This window comes from Dicentrarchus labrax, unplaced genomic scaffold (assembly GCF_905237075.1).
Source record: "Dicentrarchus labrax unplaced genomic scaffold, dlabrax2021, whole genome shotgun sequence".
NCBI lineage: Eukaryota > Metazoa > Chordata > Actinopteri > Moronidae > Dicentrarchus > Dicentrarchus labrax.
In genome coordinates this window covers 16,363,386-16,384,167 of record NW_026136721.1, presented here as the reverse complement: position 1 = coordinate 16,384,167, position 20,782 = coordinate 16,363,386, and the positions used below count along the sequence as shown (strand labels likewise).

The window sequence follows — 20,782 nt, the reverse complement described above, 5'->3', positions numbered from 1 at the left end:
GTTCGCCAACGAACTGATAAGGCTGGACTACGTGAGGTGAGGGAGGGGCCTACGTGCCTGTGGGTCTCCTCACCCTGGCAGCATGACTAACCCCACAGCAGAGACGGGGAGAGAGGGGGAGGCAGGGAAGGAGAGGGCTGATTGGATGCCCTGGAGCCTGGTCAGGGCATGACGTCGACCAGCCTCCAAACCAGTGTTTCTCCCTGCAACTACAATTACTCTCACTGTCTGTCACACTGATAGACACAGACACACTGCCGTGCGCGCACACACACACATACACACACACAAATACACACACACACACACACACACCTGCCTCCTCAGTTCAGAATTACAACACACCTCAGGTCTTGACTACATGCCGCCAGTCACCTCAGAGACGTGATGCAGAATTTGTTGTGCGGTGAGACCCCCTCGCCTCCCTCATCCATCAACAGTGAAGGACATTTGTGGGGAATCGCATTCCACCTCTGATAAGGCCGTTGTGATGTCAGAAGCGCAGCCGCCGCGGGGACGATGACTCATGCGCATCACTGGAGGAACCCCCCACCCGCACCCCCCACCCCCCACCCCCCACCCCCCAGCATGTCCCCCACACACACTCAGCCCCACTGCCCTGCTTCATTTTACCTCGTAATATTCCACCGTGGACTCCCACTGCTGCTTTACCAGCGCAGTAATTGGTTGCATGGGTTTGCTTCTCTGCAAGGGAAGTGGAGGGGGGTTGAAAAACAACAACTACAATATGGAGATGAGGTCCAGAGTATGAGTCATGAAGGGAGTGAAAGCAGAGCAGAGTCCACTTGTGACATTCCTCACAAGTGGCAGAGTCAGCCAACGGCCACTCTCTCTTATTTCAATCCAGGAAGCCAAAAGCATGCCAGAAACATTTTAATTAGGCAGCATAGCCTACTTTCTCTGTTTGCACACGTAACCCGCTATTCCGCTGTCAATGAAGAGCAGCGACAGAGTGAGATTCCCACACACAATCCCACCTGACTCCCAAGGACCTTCATCTGTCAGAGGATCTGGGTGCTCTAGTTTAATCACAGCCGATCCAAAGCACTTTGTGCAACAACAAAAAAAGCTGCCTCAGTATTTTTAGAAGTCTGTCCAAAGTGACCAGAAAAGACTTTTCAGGACTCGAGGACTTCGGGTGCTGATGGAGCCAGAGGTGACCTTGTCTGAAGTGTAACCCATTGGGAAATAAAATCATGCTTTCAAAAAATATCACTTCTATTTTTACTTACTAAAGCCTGGTGCAGACTGAAGTTCACGTTCAAATATCAGGAGGCAAAATAAATGTTCAACATCTGTGCCTCTTGAAAATTTTTTTTACATTTTGATCTACTGTTTAACTAAACCCAGCCCTGTTCCTTTGCAAATATCACGACCGAAGCAGCTCATTGCTTTCAGCTGGTGTCTCAGGTGTAATCAGTCTCTGATTGGATGGCTAGCCTCCAACACAAAGAGCCACTAAAACACCATTATGGAGTCTGATGCAACATGCAGATTTGTCTTCTTTTTGTCATCGCTGAGAGTCCTGTGTGAAAACAATAAAACCACATTTGGACAAGTGTGTAGGATTTAGTTGCATCTAGTTGCAAATTGCAACTCCCTCGCTTACCTTAAATAGAAACTATGGCAGATGTCAGTGTTTTGTCCACTACTGTAGATAAGATGGGTGTTCAACAGCGGCCTCCATGAAAGGCGACTAGTGGCGTATGTCGTTATGAAAGAATTGTTCTGTGTTAACTTTCAGGTGATTATACACTAATAAAAACATAGCAACATATATATAATATACACATTATATTCCATTTCTGCACACAAATCCTCCCAAGTGTTACTGGACCTTTAATATATATAACTATAGCAGTTGCTATTGCAGCTCTCAGTTCAGTGAAGAGACAGCAGGGAAACAGCAATTATAAATGACATTTCAATGAGCTGATGGCAAAATCAGTGACACAATAAACACGTAATTAGAAATGCATGATTTTTAGCTTCCTGTTGGTTTAACCAGGTTCTTTATTACAGTACAGTGTGTTGATTGGCAGCCTAGAGGGGTGTTTTTAAAAAAGTAATGTTGTTGACTAGTTGTGTTTTTGACATATCTCCAATTTACTGACAAACTGGGAACATGAAAAAGTGGAGTTACATTGTAACTGTTTATTTTTTTAGGGTAGATCGGTATTTCCTTGGAAAGGGTTGCATGGGTTTTCTTCTTCTCCTGAATGAAATTGAGACAGCGCTCACTGGGATTCATGACGTAAAACACCAGGCTTCCTTTTAAATGAAGAATCACTTCAGACCTGTGTACAGTTTATGTGACAATGGCAATGTTTTTCTCAAACTCTGTAACACATTCAACTCTTACAAATAAATACTTAGGGATTAAATGGATGGATGGTTTTCTGTTCAAAGGGACAAAAAAGATTCCTTCAAGGATTAATAATTAAGCTTATGACAGCAACTCTGATTAGAAAACACGAACTTACACTCATATTTATTAATCATAAAAATATTTGTAGCCCTGTTGTTTTTTCGTATGATCTCTGTCACACAGGCTCAGTTTACTCATGATATTCTGCCAGCACATCCACAGTGCTTTTGTGCAGCCTAGTGGTGAAATATTATAAAATGTAGCCAAAGACAACTCCTCTTAATGTTAAGATAGTTAGAGTCAGTCCTACAGGGTCTGTATGCGTTTCATTCAAGTCCTCATAATAGCTCTGTTTGATCTGAATGTCTAAAAAGCTAAATTCACTTTAGAAAATAAGGAAAAATACATTACACAGAGCTATTTAAAGCACCACATAGGTTAAACTACTGGTACACAAACACTGCAAATATTTAATAACAATCCAATTTGAACTCTTTTAACTTCATTACTCTTTATAATTTTTGTGTGGCCTGCAAGTACAACACCGAATACATATGGTATTTTCACGGTCTGGTAATAGCACTTTTACAAGGATCTGAATCCTTCTTCCACCACTAGTTCCTCTAAAATATTTATGTGAAGGATGAATGAATCTGGGACCAAACTGTGAAGATAAAAATCATATAATGCAAACAGTCAATTACTGGTGGCAGAACAGACAGAGGAGACTGTAGTAAATCAGTGTGTTATTGATCATTTCCAGGCCTCTTGTGCCTCCTAGTGGTTCGTGCTGTGTGGTGTTACAGTAATTTGGTTAGGAATAATGATGTCACCCTCCCTGAGAGGGACTATAGATTTTCCAATGGTAATTTCATGAAATGCAGGGGTTGAACGGGTAGGAGCTGGTTTTAGCAAATTAACAGCAGACCACATATGGCCTCTTTTCTCCAGTTTTTCTTTAGATGTGGAAGAAGATAATTATGTCTTTTGAACATGATGAATAGTTTGATTAGACATCAATGGTCATGATTGGATAGGGTTTTATGATGATTTATGGGTTTTATTCATATCAGAACTGTGTGTGCTGATATTATTTAATGTCCTTCATCGACCATAATAATTATACATAGTGCAAAATACTCATAGAGTGACTGCTTTCTTTCAATTCTTGTGATAAAAGTAAAAGATGAGCTTTTTTTGTCCTCTAGGTGGCAGCATCTTTCAGAGTATGACACTGGGATAAAGCAGCCAGGATGTAGCATGTGTCTGTTACGGCACTGTCAACAAAATTATTTTATCATAATGTTCCATCTGAAAATAAAAGCTCGGCAGCTTTGGAGAGGACAGAGAGGACATTATGTTCATCAAGATGTTCAACACACGTACAAAATAATTACTGCTATGAAAAACAGGCAGTTTGTGACCCTCTGCTGGCGTTGTATTTGAGATTAACTATGATTTATTGATACAGGTGCTGCTTCTGGGTTTCAACATTCAATTTATATAACTATTAATTCTCCTTTAATTTTTTACACGCACCCTAAAACAACGTGTCCATTTCAACACAGCCTTGTTTCCAATTTCAGCACTGCTGATATGACAATAACGTGAAGCCGTAATCTAAACCAGATTATCTGTAGTTACAAGGAGTTCTTTATGAGGTGCCACATCGTCATTGTCACTGTGTTTCTTACTGTGGTGTAACATGGTGGTTTTGTACAACTTGGGAGGTCGAGCCTCTTAACCATTTTTCACAAGCTGTGATCACTTGAAAAGAATATCTCATGTGGTGGATGCTCATGTGGTCTGTTAAAGAAAAAACAACAACCTGCAACTCTCCCCACAAGTCTGCTTTGATCACACAGACATCATGTGATCTTCAAGGGATTTGTGGCACGTGCAAATTGCTGGAGGAAGTATAACACACACACTGTGGTGACTGATGTGACACCTGAAGACTCAAAACAGAAAAATGTGGCTGTCAACCTTTCACATAAGATGTTTTTTTTAAATAGAGGAATAAACTGTTGCAAGGGACACTACTGAGACTTGTGAACATTGACTTCATGTACTTCAGATCTGTTTTAGATTATATTTCAGTTGCTGGAAAAAAAACAGCTGTTTTTATTTCACATAGAACATTCACAACATGTTTTTAATAGATTTGTAAAGCTCTTATGAGAAATCAATATTTCTTTACTGGCTGGAAAATCCTTTGAAACAGGATTGATTAGAAGCCATTTTTCCCACCGTCATCTTGTTGGGAACCATTCTTTGATATATTACATCTTTGCAGAATATTGGGAATGAATTAAACATCTGTTGTTTAATGTACCTCTAGGTGGTGGGAATCATTTTAAAGAGATAACGTTGAAGCTAAATAATAATAATCAAAGAAGCCTGACATTACAAGTCATTCTGAGCGACCCATTGCTTCACAGCACATTCAACATTGAAACATGGTACAAAGAGACCGGTTGAGTCATTCAGGTTTGAAAATCTTGGTGTTTTTTATTGTAAGTATTGCATCTTCAACTTACACAGCTAGAATCATCATCAGACTGCATGTTTTACAAAGGATGGCCACAGGTTCAGAACAGCGGGAGGACTCCCTACTTGGGGCTGCTCATTTGGTTGGGCTAACTCATGGACCCGTTTGCTCAAAGTCAACCTCCTGTGAGACAGACGCCAGAAATGGAGTGTGATTTACAAAAAACACTGCGACTTCCACTTTGTCGGGCTGGTACACTTATGGCCAAGCTGCAAAACTGGAAATCGACACTCCTGGAAAGTTAACCCTGAACCCTGAACCACCGCCAGGACCAGATGTCTAAACCTAACCTTAAACACAGAGGTAAAAATATAGCTTTGTGATCACCAGTTTATGAAGATATGCTATTGTTTTGAATCTGCAGCATAGCCAGAAACTCTCTGTCAGACCTCCCAACTAACTCGGGCTGATCCATGTCCAGCCTGCACTAAACTGACAGTTACACTCATTTAACTTTCAGTGCAAAATGATTTGACAGTGCCTTCACTTACACACTTATATATACCTTCACATTGGACATACTCTCCAGAAGTCTGATATTCGATGTATTAGCAAGTGGAAAACAGTCCAGCTGAGATCAGTGCAGACTAGCCATGGACCAGGTGCCTCTCTAAAGCTCAGCCTTAGTAAGAACATGGAGCACACACACACACAAACACACACTCACAAGTCACATGAGACAGGAGAGACCTGGCTTCAGTAAAATCAGTCACTTATAGTTGGTTTTATCCCTGCTTGGAATACGAGATCTGAGTAGTTTTCCACATGAGACAATACAATGAGTGCCAGACAACATAACCCAACACTATCACAATCATCCCAATGCAGTGAAAATATACTGTACTCCCAAGCAGGTTAAAACACCACTAGGAAGTGATCCAGGTCTGCATGAGGAGTGAAATTCATTTGTCGTAAAACATGGGACCTTTTTCCTGTCAGCAGTGCAGGTTCATAAAACCAACATATGAAGACGAAAACAGAAACAAAGAAAAGCTGAAGGTAAATAACTTAAACAGGGGAAGAATAAATGTAAACTGTCCCTCAGAGAGTAAGAGGGAGATAAAGAGAGAGGACACTGAGGTGTTCTGAGGTGGTTTTGGCATATACATTTTTTTTTTTTTAAATATATAATTAAGCACCAAAAGTGGTGACTTTCTGATTCAGTGCCAAGCCCAACAACCTCAACATAGCTCCGCAAAGAGCTTACAAACTACACTTTAATGATGTCCTTCAGAGAAACCAAAGGATTTGTTCTTTTTTTGTTTATTTTTTCTTTATACCCTCAGTCAGAGGACTTGTATTGTAAATGTAAGACACATTTTGTCAACTAAAACACAAGTCTAATAGAGACTACAATCCTCCTAATAGAGGAAAGTGGAGTTTTAGACCCCTTTTATTGTGTAGTAGCTGGCTCAATATTTGCCAGTAAAGTCTTGGCTATTGATAAGCCTTGTGCAGAGATAACCCCGCTGCCCCTCCCCAAAACAACTGGATAGGAGACTTTATTAACAAGATGAATGGTGAATGTTTCACCTTGTATCAGAAGGCCAGGTATGGAGGGAAGCCATTTTATCTATCAGCTTATCCAGTTGTTTCAGGTCTGTATTTGTCGTCACAGGCATAGCGCATTGTTGGGGAGTCAGCTCCGGACAAGGCTGGTGACTCTAAACAGGCGAGGCTCAGCACTAGGAGCAGCTTAGGGGCCAATTACATTTCAAGTGTCCATTGAATAAAACATCAGAAAAATGAAAACAAAATGGCTACATTTTCATACCCCCCCCCCCACCAAAAAAATTTAAATAAAAATAACCCATGAAATATACAATTCTTAAAATAAGGAGTGAGGAATAAGCATCAAAAAGATGAGTAAAATAAGACGGAACCAAAATAAGTTAATTTCTTTTTCCCCATTGCTTGTGTTCTTTGAGGGATTGTGAAATAAATATTTAAAAGGCCGGTGTTTTTTTTTTCTTTTCACATACAAAAGGATTCATGAGAGATCCATGAGAGAAAAAGACAGTGGAAAAGAAAAAGAAAAAATACAGAGAACTGTGGTTGAAGTGCAATTCTTAATGCCAGTGTAGTCTGGATGGTGAACATTGACATCATAACACCCGTTTTCTTCTCCCCACACTTTTCCTCCACAAATCACCTGACCACCAGTGGAATGCCATATACAGCTCCCCCCCCCCACACTTTCATGAACATTATAAACAAGAAGAAAACAAATCTAATAAATAAAAAGTGTGCCACACAAACTCAGCATTCTCCAACAGAAGTCCTACTGGGTCACCTTTCTGCAACTGGGTGGGAAGTTGTTCTATCGTTTTTTAATCACGCTTTAGGAGTAACTTCTCCTTCTCACTGCAGCAACAGAATGAGTAACTTTTCAATGTTTCCGCCAGCAAAACTGAACAAAGTAATAGTGTCCATCCCGCATCCGCTGCCACTCTGAAGAGGATAAAATCTTTCCAAAAAATGTAAGTAAAATCCACAATAAACACAGGTCAAACAGCAACAGGGGCAATAGTTACCATGAGCTCTACCTTTTTTTTTAAAACTCTTTTTTAAAGTTTAATTCATTAAACTATATGTATTTACAAAAAAAAAGAAAGTTTGCTTTTTGGACGGTCACACAGTCTTTAGGGGAGAAAAGAAAAAGAAAAAGGGGAGAAAGGAGTTCAAACTGACGAGACAAAAAAAGACTATAAGAGTTATTGCTTGTTACTGCTGGAAAGAGGATGGACGTCTATTCCAAAGTTTGTTGTTTGGACTTTTTCCTTGTTGCTGTTGTTTTTTTTGTGTGTTTTTTTTCCCCCACTTCTTGGTTTGTGCCGTTTCTATGGACAGCTCTAAAGTAGGCAAGTGCAGGATAGCTTTTTGTAGCTGCTTGTCGAGGAGGGAAAGAAACCAAAACAAAACACACACAAAGTTACAATTTCCACTCTCTGAGCACCCACATTCAACAGGAATGTTATTTAGTTTTTTCCTCAATTCTTTTGTGGTTGTTTTCCTCCGACCTTGGTTGAAAACAATCACGGCAGACACACTTTGTTTGCTTTAAAAGCTCAGTGGTGGTGGATCTGATCTGCTTCCCCGTTGGTTTGTTTCACAATAGCACCAGTTCGAGTGTCGGACCTTTTGCAGTGTCAAGCAGAGGTAATGAAAAAAGACAAAGGATCAAATTCAGGACCGAAAGGACGTTTATCAGGGCCAAGCTGTGTTGATATGGCAAAGTTCACCCACAGTGTTCATTATTGTCCAGATTAGATGTGCTCCCGTTTATCCAGGCCCAACACCAGAACGTTAATATGGGTACACAGGACCAGCTCAACACACACACACATACACACCCACACAGGAGAGAACCGAACAGAAACTCTAAATTATTTCAATAGGATAAGAATTTAAGTGCATTTTGGATCAAATTAGGGGTTGTGCATCTTTAAAAAATTCAGAAATTTGACAGTTTGAGGAAATAAAAGACATAAAATCAATCATTAAAAATTAAGATGATTTATGTTTTTTTCTATCAACCAAGTCTCCGATCTCCGTAAACCAACTGCCAGTCTCACATCACTGTGTTTGGGTCCCTGGTGTCGGTCGGGGCAGCGCAAAGTTCAGAGGTGAGAAGGAGCTCTGAGTGGAGCTCCTCCAACAGTGGGACAGTGGGTTCAGCAGCGCAGGAGGAGAAGTGGGTGCAACTAAAGGCTAGGAGCGGGGGGGGGGGCTGCTGAGAGGCAGGAGCGACAGGAACGCCATTAGCTGGGGGCGTGGCCGCCGTTGGAGGTGACTGGGTGTATGTATGTAGGCATGGCTGGATGGATAAACGGATGGGAGGTACAGGTGGGTTTGGCAGGGAGGTGGTGTGGGGCTCTAGGAGGAGAAGGCAAGTTTGACACTGCAGGAGGAGTAGCCCTCATCGCTGGCCATGCTCTGCAGGCTGCTGTGGTCGTCCAGGTCGCTGGTGCTGGCTGTGCTCACACTGTCCAGCTCTCCATGGGAGAACTCCGTGCTTTCCACGTCCACCTCGATCTCCTCTGCAGCCGAGGATGGAGAGATGGAGAGAGAGAGGGTAGAGAGAGAGAAAAGAAAGGTAAAGCAATTGAATTGTGACTATTTAGAAACAGATTCTGTATGGTACATTTGTGGCAATGACACATGGAGCAGAGGAAGATACAGTGGGATACTAGAGCTGCTTAAAGAATGAGGCTCATATATCAATATCAATATTCAATATTTTTCTTAATATCAAGGAATCCTATGAAAACACCAAAACCCTTGCATCCGTCTATCTATCTATCTATCTATCTATCTATCTATCTATCTATCTATCTATCTATCTATCTATCTATCTATCTATCTATCTGTCTATCTATCTATCTATCTACCCTGTGTCAACTCATTGCTTAGCCCATTTGTTGCTAACTAGGATGTAAATCTTTAAAAACATGCTACGAATATATACTTTCATTTTTAAAAAGCAAACAAATTTTTTAGCAAACGATTTTACATATATTATTGATTAGGGACTATTTTCAGCTGCAGATTTTGTGTATTTTTATTTATTTTTAAGGACAGAAGAATAACATCTATCTGGCTACACAAACAATATTTGTTAGTAGAATCTGTTTGTGGATGGTTTTGTTGCTTTTTATGGTATTTGTTGACAATAATAAAAATATAGAAAATCAGTGGATCCTTTAAAAATTATATGAAATGTATTAATTAAATTTATAGCTGAGCAGTTATTTTACATGCTTAAATAAATAATGCTACAGAATGTGTCAAAAACTTAAGTTCTACATGACTTGAATCATATATTGTAAATAAATATGTATCCATTTAAAATGGATCAATTGGCTTCATTACAACCAGGTTGGAAAGATGAAAACTAAAGCAGCCTTTAACATTTGGCTGCTGGTTGCTTCAAGTAACCAAATTTTACTTTAAAGGCCTTCAGAGAGCTTTTGCATTTTAAACCTCTATCCAAGACATTTGTGTTTATTGTTTTCAGCATCACCTCATTTCACACACAGTCCCAGAGCAACCCTGACTGGTACAACCTCACTGTCGTAACAATTAGCCAGCGAGCAGCTGGAGGGTCTGACGGCATTGTAGGCGCCAAATCAAAATCCTGTAAAAAGACTCCGGCCTCACTCACCTTGGTCGGAGTCAGAGCGGTCGGAGCAGAGGGTGGAGCCCACACTGTCCATGCGTATCCTCTCCCCCTCCCCCGGGCTGCTCGGGGTTGCAGCACCACTGCCTCCCCTCAGCAGCTCCAGCTGGCGCTGGAGGTGCCTCTGCTCGCGCTCCAGAGACTCCAGCTGGTACTGGCTCTTCCTGTCTGCATCTTCAAGTTTCTGCTCAGGAGAAAGAGAAGGGGGAAACAGAGAAAAGGTTAATTGTGTGTACCGGGGACCAGGGTGAGACAAGGATGTATCTTGGTAAAGTGCAAATGTGTAAGAGAAAAGAAAAACCAGACAAAAATTTGAGAAAAAATGTGCGACACAAGAATAGTAACTGGGTGCAGAGACTGAAAGCAAGACAGTGAAGAAATATAGAGGAGATACGAATGATAGAAAGGAAGCAGGAAGAACAACTTACTACAAGATACTGAAGAAATAGATGCTGTTATTAAGGAAATTCCTTCCATATCAATGTCAGTCAGAACAAAACAAACACTCCCCAGCAGCTGTTTTGGCATTCAGACACTAAACTCGTTGTGTCCCTTGGATTTTCCTTCTGCTAGCCCTGAAACCCCTAAAGGATTTCTCTCACCTGCCTACACCGTGTCGCCTCTGTTTACGCCTTATACCATTTAAATATATAAGCAAGGGTCCACAGCAGGGACTGATACAGCCGTCTTGTGCTCTAACCTTGTAGCCTTATGTCACCGTTGCTGACTGTGACGAGCGTGACTCCCGGCGACAGACCAAAACAATAGACCATCAATAAGCGATGGAGAGACTCAAGATGACAGCAGCAGAAGTGCACAGTGGTGGCGGTAGTAGTAGTAGTGGGGGGAGAGGGGGGGCACGACAACAATATCAGCTTTATGCCTCCGCTCTGTTACGTGAATGCACGCTACTCCGGGCTTCTCACATGCACACTACTCGAACTCACGCAGTCACATGCCTGTTTTTAAAGTGGATGGGAAAGCGTGAAGCACAATGTCTAAACGTGTTACATGGTCTTCCAAACTGATGATCAGGCAGGGACCAGCTGGACACTGGTTACTTATTTCTACTGTACAAATTCTGTGGGGAATGCATTATATTTACACATCAAACATTTGGATGGAATCATTTATGGATGTATTTAAAAATTAAAGACTTCACCTCAGAAAAACAAGGTGCTTCACAATACATGTCACATTCACCTATTCACACCCATTCACACACTGATGGCACATATTAGTACCATAGTATCTCAGCCCGTGGACACTTTATGTCAACATTCAGTGTGAGGAGCCTGGGGATCAATCTACCAACCTTCTGATCAGCGGATCAGTGGAAAACTGCAATACAAATGTAGTCACTAACCACATGTAATCTCAAAAACATTTGTGCTATGACATATCTGTCTCTGCAGCAAATATTGTTATCTGGTTTTTCATTTGTGTGTGTGTGTGTGTGTGTGTGTGTGTGTGTGTGTGTGTGTGTGTGTGTGTGTGTGTGTGTGTGTGTGTGTCATCATCATATTTATATTTCAGATGATACTGCTCTTGTTATTTTACTTGCTTAATTTCTTCTTTCCCCCTTTGCTGGATATTTAAGAGTCAATATGAGTAACCAGGACCAGCGTTAGCTCTGGGTGGGCTACTTATCCTTACCTTTATGTGTGCTTTGGCTTTGTTGAGCAGGCCCAGGGTTGTGTGGCGGTTGCAGTCAGGTCCCAGGGGTATGAGGGCCTTCAACCGCTCCAGACACAGCCGCAGGTGAGCTCGTCTACAGAGGAAAGACAGAAACGGAAAGGCAAACAGAATGATTAGATACATGACAAGCGGAGAGCTAATCCCTGGACAGTAAAATGTTAAATGTATGGATGCTGGTAGTTAAATGTCTTGCTCAGAAGCAGCTGGGATTGTCAGGCAATGGGAGGCTACTCATTCAGTTACAACAGATGAACCTAAAAGGAGTTACCCTAAAACACCAGCTATTGGTGATGCACCTTGCGTTCCTCTGCCCTCGTCATTCTCTCTCTCATTACGCACAAATAACTGCCTAAACACAGATCTCAAACTATTTTTATGACTTTATACCCACGCCAAGTAAAAACAAAAAAAAACCCACAACTGTTCTTAGTGGGTTCTAGTGATTTCTAAATACATTAAAGGCATTTGAGGGTGGGAAGATATGCAGTTCAGCACCTAAATGCAAGCAGTATTCTGTCATCTTGGTATATAGGCTCATTAAGACACACTGTATTCTTATTTTGTATTGTAAATCTCCAGCTTGTAGTTGAACAACACAGCAGGTTACATATGAGTCATGTCCGATGTATGCCATAAGACGATACATCATCCTCAGCTGGTATTTCTCGCACCCAGCTTTAGTTACCCTCCTTGCCTACATTACAAACAACATGTTCTAGCTGATGGGGAGGGTGGGGGGCAGGGAGGAAAGGTGTAATGGCATTTCCTTGGCCCTGCTTGGCTCTTACGCTCCATCATCCTGACAGTCCCTTATTCTGTGACTGCAGACAGGCCCTGCGTACTATCTATCCTGCTAATGGCCCTGAGTTGAGAGGTAAAGAGAGATAGTTGTGGCTATAACACAATCAGTGCTCCATTAGCAGGAGCTGCCCTTTCAGCTGGCCTGAGGGGAACAGTGGAGAGACATTAAGAGTCAGTGGACTCAGTGGAGCGACCCAGACTCAGGAACTATCTCTGGGGGAGCCTAAAGGAGACGAACCCAGGGGACCAGAGCAGGAATTCACCACACTGATATCTCTAGGCTAGACTGCTCTCTGCTATGCTCTGCTGCTTTAATACTGGTGGAGGCATGTGAGCACTGGCTAGAGTATATCTATAAGTGTGTGTGCGTGTGTGTTAGAGAGAGAGGGGTGGTTCAGCTATGCATGGATGCTGCTGATAAGAACACGAGAGCAGAGCAAGCCATTACACCAGTTCAGTATGTGCGAGTGTGTGCTTAAACTACGTGAACACGACGAGTGCTGCATGTCTGGGGAGTGAAAGAAGAGGTGCCCTGATTCAGTCTGTAAAAGTTTGGAGGTCACAAGACACACACGTTTTCAGTCTGTGATAACAGTCGAGCTCAGGTCATCTGTCTGTGCAATCAGTTGAATTTGTCCACCTTTGCTCTTTATCTGTGAAATGTCTATCTGTGTTTGTCTCATTTGAACCCCAACATCACCACACACGCGAACACAGATATCAGCTGGCAATTAATCACATTCTACTCTTTCGCAGCAGCCCGAGGGGATACACGCAGCTCCACCTGGGAGAAGTCTAGGTTATGCTACAGAGAGGACAACATGGCAGAATCTGTGTCAGGAATTCCAGTTCTGACCATTCAACACTTGTTCAACACTGTAATTATGATAATCACTCGATCCCGTGGAAACAAGGCATAGAGTGTGTTTTACTGAAGGTTTCTGCTTAACCATTTTTAAAGTAAGTAGGCCATGTACATGCAATGTTTCAACATTGCTGACATTCCAATAAATAATTGATTGTGCAGCTGTAGCTGAAGAGCAAATATCACATCATTTCTCATGAACGTCCAATTTTCTATCCTAAAACTAGTATACTCACTCATGCACGTGTACAATGTAAGGACATTTTGCTCTCTCTTTTCCTTAGTTGTAAAATATAAACTTTTTCTCCACACACGGGAGGACACACTGGTCTTGTATGGGCTTGTCTGTCTGTCTGTCTGGCGTCGAGTTAACAAACTCCAGACACCGGAGGCCACGATCTTCTCCTCTACTCCCATCGAGATTAAAACAACCATCTCGGCAGACAACATCAGATAACCCCTACTTACAACCACTCCTGTCCCGTCTCCCAAACCTCCCTTCTCCTTGACCCAACTGACATGACAAAAGTGGGGAGGAAGCCGGACCGCACAGGCACCGCAGAGTATGAACACATTTCTTGCCCTGGCTTGGACCGAAATGTCCCATTATGGTTCTTAGCACTAAGACTTCTATTAGTGAGTGTGGCGTGAGGCTTTACTTGTCAGGGCTGCTGAATCATCACTTTTTTCAGAGTCCGTGTGAAACCACAAACACCCTTCCACACCCACATGATGCTAAGGAGGAGGAGGAGGAGGAGGAGGAGGAGGAGGAGGAGGAGGAGAAGGAGTCTGTCCTCTTCCAGCACTTTAAGTCCTTTTCAGAGCTACTGTACCTTATGTACTTGTGTGATCTCCTCTTAAAGTAACACATGCTATTGGTTGGCAGCAGTCAAACACCCTTGCTGTGCCTCTTATTGATAGACAGACATGTGAGATGTCTGCATGACATTAGTCCTAATCTCTTGGTGCATGGCGTGCCTTACGGTGGAGCGCTGTGATAACTACAGAAGGCAAAAAAAAAAAAAAAAACGCATAAGAAGCATAAGAGGGAGTGTCTGAGGAACAGTGTGTGACTGCGAGAGAGAGAGAGAGACTGTGTGTACTATTCTGTAATTCATGGCTATCACACTGGACTGTCTAGTAATGGGAGGTCAAACTGGAGCTCTTATTCTCAGAGGGAAACATTTTCAGAAATCATTCTGGGCAAAAAATCTATAGATTATTTCCTCACAGGCAACTAAAGACAATGGTGGAGACTGGTTTATCATGTTAGTATATACCACTAGCCCTATCTCGAACTTTCTCACTTAAGAGGCTAAAGGTCATAAGCTACCGGCTACTGGTGATGCCCCCAAGACAGGTCCCTAATCCCTGAAAAGGCTTGTTTATCATGTTGACCCACAGCCAACGAGCTTAAACCATTCGCAGCTTACGATATGAGTGTCGGCTTGTGACCATAAATACCTGCCTGCTGCAGCCAGAATCTGTCTCTGTCTCCACCCTCTTGTAGCCACGTAACACAGCAAACCAGCAACAGGGCCTACTGTTTCCCATAGTTCTTAGAAAAGACTGGTGCTAGTTACATAAACATCTGTGGATTTACTAGCCCCATAACTTCATGTCCTCAGCTGCTTAGGCTAAACTGGTTAAGTACACTTCGTTAAAGGATGTGACATCACATGATGGCAGACAGTGTCAGTAGGTTGCTGTTTTTAATGAGGCTGATGTGCTTTCATCAGGGGTTAAAATAGCATGTTAAAGAGCCATAAATGTTCTGTTTGTAGACCGAACTAATGTCAATATTAGCTGTAATATTAGTTAGCTACTCTTAGCCCAGTAATAAAATCATTGAGATTAAAAAATCATAGATGCACTGATATAAAATGACATTATGTTCAGATATAAACAAATCACACCCTTGAGTATTCAACAATCAACCACAGCAAAAGAGCAATGGTCTAAATCAAAGGCCACAATGTGTGTCCCTGATGCAGACAAATAGTAGTGAAGGCTGTTGCTCTGTACTTTGTATTTGCAGTGTCTAATGAATGGCACGGCGAGCAGTAGGTTGCCTGAATGGGGAACTCTTCATCTGTGGCGGATTACATAACACGTGGCCTGTTGCTACCAGGACCTGTGCTCCAAACTGTCACGCACAGCAGGGATATCAAATCCCTCACTGACAATTAGACAACACAGGCAGAGAAGGTTTGTTTCTCCTTTGTTTCAGTGGATGGAGATTCCTAGGAAACCAAGCAAATGTAATAGCGTGTTTCATTTTGTTTTTATTTTGTTTTATTTGCTGCCTTGCTGGCTTGGTTCAGAAATAACCCTGAAACATAATTTTATGATCAGATTTATCTATCATTGAAATTCATAATAGGGGCAAAACAAATGTCTGTTATGATTACAAATTGTACAATAGTTCTGCAATACAAGTAAATCTTAACTTGTTTATATATTGCATGTCATAACAAATTCTACTGAAAAATAGCAGTACACTGACATGCCGTTCATCATGATTACTGTCCCTTGTGGGGGGCTCATAGATAGGTGTATAGATATAGGCGATTCTTAACTGTCCCCTTTGCTGTATAATCGTCATTAAATTTCTTTGAATCTTCAAAATTTCAATCAAAATTTTAACCTGACAAAGATCCGACTAGGATTGACACGTTGTCCACTGAAACAATTTGTGGTTACTGTGCATGAGCTACCTCTCTTCTCTTCTCTCTCTAATTTATTACCCTGCTACACACCTATCAAACTGGGAGAATTCAGGTGTGCAAAATCCTAAAGGCACGACTTGCAGGCTCACCACAGACACAGCCAGCCTTCCCTTTCCTCTTGAGACAATGTGGCACTTCCACTCTACCAGTGTGTAAGTGTGTGTGTGTGTGTGTGTGTGTGTGTGTGTGTGTGTGTGTGTGTGTGTGTGTGTGTGTGTGTGTGTGTGTGTGTGTGTGTGTGTGTTCCTGTGGCTTGTGTTCCTGATGGGCCCCAGATGGGTACGCAGGCAGGCAGCTCCTGCCTTTTGGCTTTGACATGTGAGCGAGCAGCCAGTCGGCCCCGGGTCACTGCACCACACCTTTCCTCCTCATCCTCCCTCCTCTCTCATCACGACTCCCCGTGAATCACGTGCAGGACCCTGCCCTTTTCTCCTGAATTTAACAACTTTCTGTCTTTTTTCCCCCCTTGTTTCAGTTCAGTTTAATTTAACTGCAAAGCTCTGCCTCATTTGTAAGGTTAAATACCACTGAGAAACACAGAGACGTGGTTAACAATTAGAACCACGATTGGTAATTGATGGTTGTTTATATTAAAACAAATCTGTAGCCGTTCCTGCACTGCTCTTCCTCTCACTGTAGCTGTTTCACTTGTGCTTGAAATGCGTCAAACTGCCTCCAATGTGATTGAAGCACAGTCCTTTTTAAAGAAGCACTTTGAAGCGCTCCCTGTTGGTATGGGAGAGCTGCCCACCACAGCTCTTACAGAACCTACGCACATCATATGTACATCTCTTGTCAGTGTGGCTAACAACAACACGCTCACTCAACCTCTCTTGTCCTTGTATTATCCATACACACACACGGAGAGTGCATGTGCCTTTGGGTGAAAGACACACACATCTCAGTGTACATGAATACACATGCATTCGGATATTGCTGCTGTCTGTAAAAGCTAGCATCAGACACAGCTGTAATTCCAATATCATCAAGATGACAAGAGCAATCAGAGCACCAGTGTCTTGAAAAAATTCCATTGACTCTGGGGGGGAAATGCATGAAAGATATGTGAGGATATTGTAAACAGGCTGCAGAAAGCTTTTGAGTTCTCCTTTGAACAGATCCCGGGTCATGTTAAATGATAAAATGTGTTTAACTGTGTATTAGGCCTTTTCCCACAAGGCTTTTATATGATGGCCATAGTTGTCCCCCAAAGACTCCCTGCTCCTGGGGTACACAACTTTATTAAGGCCAAGGATCTTTTGGGCTAACTGCTGTACTGATAATTTCGGCCTGTAAGCAAGCACGAACAGTCTCTGATATCAACATTAGTCAAGATGGGAATTATGTTGAGGTGTTTTGACACTAAATGCAGCTGACTTCTTGACTTGTCAAAATGGTGAGTGAAAGAAAAACTAAACTTCAATTCGTCCTATTTCTCAAAACAAGGAGTATGTTGTGAATCCATTATCAGCCATCTGCCAAATATATTTATTGGCACATAAATACCCATACGGACCTTATGGTTCCTGAGATAGTTCTGGAGACTACATGTCTTTTGAAGCTGTAGTTTATCTGATGCTAACAACATCTAATCTTCCAGTAGTTTCACTTTTCCTCACCCTTTTTTAAAAATAGGGCGCATATTACCTACATTTTCTTCTTGTTGTGCAGTGATGTTATTTTGAAGATAATTCTTTTGACTAAATTACATGAGGCATTATTTTGCTCAGATGCATCTTGTTATTTTGAAGACATTGCTTGATGGCTATGTATACAATGATGGAGCCATCCAGACAATAACTCTCTACTTTCTTGTACTTACACAAACCGAAAAGCTTTGCTCAATTATCAGACATAAATTTGTGCAAATCTGATGCCTGGCATTTCATGTGGGCAGTGGGAGTTTGAGAAGGGATGGGGGTGAGCAAAAAGAAAAATGCATATTCATGTAAGTGTTCAATGCCAATAAAAGAACACCTGGGCCTGAAGAGGGATGCAATAGTATTATTTTTTTTCTATTCAGGACAAAAGCAGTTGAAAACAGCACAACCTGAGTTTCTGCTTATTTTTCATTCAAAGTCCTCTGGAACCATCACCGTTAGTCGAAGCACAAGTGATGGAGAAAAAATATGTCTGCCCTAGATTCCAAACTTGTGAACACATAAATAATGGATAACTTCTCAGGCCATCCAAGATGTCTGACATAATTACTGGACGTGCTCTTAAAGGGGAGGGTCAGATTTCCAGGCTAGATACCAGTCAATACACTTCACTTTGGCAAATCCCACACTCTCTCAAACCCATTTAACACACACATACACACACACACACACACTCCCAGTTTGACCTACTTCTAATACGTGCAGAGGGGGAGGAAATCTGACCCTTCACCCAGTTATTACACTAATTACACATCACCAATGACCGTCTCAGTGGTAAATCTCCTGAATTGACATGCAAAAGGAAATTAAGACATCATTACAGAGGCCCTCTTAGGGAGAAAAAAATAAAAAACTTGACTTTGCGAGGGAGTTCTATTGTTCCTCTTCTGCGTTACTCCTTCTCTAGTGTCGAGGCTCATTTAAAGCAGCCACAAACCATGATTCAAAATTATGTCAAAGATTATTGGAGTGATTAGAGTATTTTGTAATGCAAAGCCTCATTTAAAGTAGACTAAGCCATGTCCATTGAGCACTACATCAAATCAGCGGCAAATTATCTTACTCTGTGGTGGAGGGCAATTAAATCAAACACAGACAACGTGGGCACAGATGTTTTTCTTTCTGTGCTCTGAGCATCATTTTCCAAAACATTCCAAAACCATTATTTCAGGGTTAAAAATAGCAGGCGTGACATGCTGGTTGCTTAAATGGTCCAGACCGGTTGCAAATGCAAATCCCATGTGAGGCTCCACCATACATCATGCGTGGTGAAACAACATGTGAACATGTGGCACGCTGATCCATATACTGCAAATGGTGACATACAATATACATGGAGAGGAGCGGGTGATCAACCCACATAGCAGCCCTTACATTTGTTCCCCATAATGCTTTGCTGTGACTAGGAATTAAAACTAGGATGAGGACTGATGATCACACTACCATTGGTGCATCAACACCTGGAGCATTTTCAGCAAATGTTGTTCAACTGGAAGTGAAATACAGTGAAATAGTGTAATTACTTGATAAGGAGAATAAACCTGAAAAGTGCATTGACAAATTTACCCTGTGCACTGTAGCCCATACACATGAGCAGCACACAAACAGTCACCAAGCTACAGGAAACACAAAGGTTCTTTGTGTTTTCTCACCACCTTTGTTTACTGGTTCGCTGAGTTAACACAAAGAGCAGGGTTGTTGTAGAAGATGCCCCTTCTAGGATTCTCTGCTTTTTAATGCCCCCTGTGTCTGTTCTCTCTTTTATGGAGGGGTTGGCGGTCATTCTCCCTCTCTCACATGGCTGCTGTCAGGTTGCACAGCCCAGGTCACATGTTTATCCATACAGACAGTAGCACCTGACTGATTGGGCTTTTTTAATAGGGGAAACTAGAACTCACTAGGCTGACTGCTGGAACAGTCATCAAAGAGCTAACAGCCTGGCTGCATAACTGGCACCCGCCGTATGTGCTTTAGCCAACTACAGCTTTATTATCTACGCTATAAATGGTTCAGGAAATGACAATTGCAGATGGAGACAAGCTTATATGTCAAATAGATCTAGATTAAGATGGCAAAGGCGTTATTCTAGGCTTCCCTTACTGTTGAAAACTTTGTGTTGATGATTTAACAGTTTTTTGTAACATTATCCGATGGGTGGCACGTGACATAAAACTCGTGCTGTAGTGTCATTCGCTGCACAATGCATTGGGCCACAAGTAACAGCTGAAACCTATAGGACTTTAAATTACATCCTTGTTACCAAGACAAATACACGCAAATATGAGAGTTGTAAGCTCATATTTCGTTCACTGCTGATGCCTCACTCAGTCCATCACGTTTCTACACGCACACAGAAGATTAGAGCAATCTTTGCCCTACAGCAACTGTAGGCTCTCTTTTTCTGACAGACTGATGCGTCCCTCATCTCCCTTATGAAACACGGACAGATGGAATAGATGCAAAGAGTCAGAGCGAGATAGAGAGGGTGAGAGATATAGAGAGTGGGGGAGGAAGGGGAATGTTCTGTCTGTGTAATCTGCCCAGAAACTAGCCATGGGCACGAACGGGAGCCAGTCTGTCAGGAGTACCACTGGGTTTAACGATGGCAAATGACTAGAAACTAGTCATTCATTTCAAGTTTGGACTCAAATTTTTGTATCAATGTGACATGTTTAGCCAATAAAATACTAGAAAACACATGACCGACATGCATGCTTTTAAAGTGCCATGAATGTGTATATTTTATGCATGGGTGGCAACAGTGGAAAATGAACCCCTGACCCTGAAAGATTAAGACCTATGCTCAATTTATGGACCTACAAAGGACAAGGGACTAAGTGAACTAAGCCAGTAATAATATGTTCTTTGTTGTGACAGCAGGTAGGTTCTCACAAGACTACCTCAACTGT

At 42.0% G+C, this 20,782-nt stretch overlaps 1 protein-coding gene across 2 annotated transcripts in view; it reads right to left on the bottom strand.

Annotated features, from left to right (window-relative positions):
• Positions 1-4,874: 4,874 nt before the first annotated feature.
• mxi1 (max interactor 1, dimerization protein) overlaps positions 4,875-20,782 on the bottom strand; it is a 31,606-nt gene continuing 15,698 nt past the window's right edge. For both annotated transcript variants that reach the window (XM_051385357.1, XM_051385358.1), the window contains exons 4-6: positions 11,776-11,890; positions 10,105-10,303; positions 4,875-8,980 (exon numbers count right to left, since the gene is read on the bottom strand). In XM_051385357.1, the coding sequence (XP_051241317.1) occupies positions 8,817-8,980; positions 10,105-10,303; positions 11,776-11,890 (478 nt within the window). In that variant the 3' untranslated portion in view covers positions 4,875-8,816. The remainder of the gene's footprint in view (positions 8,981-10,104; positions 10,304-11,775; positions 11,891-20,782) is intronic.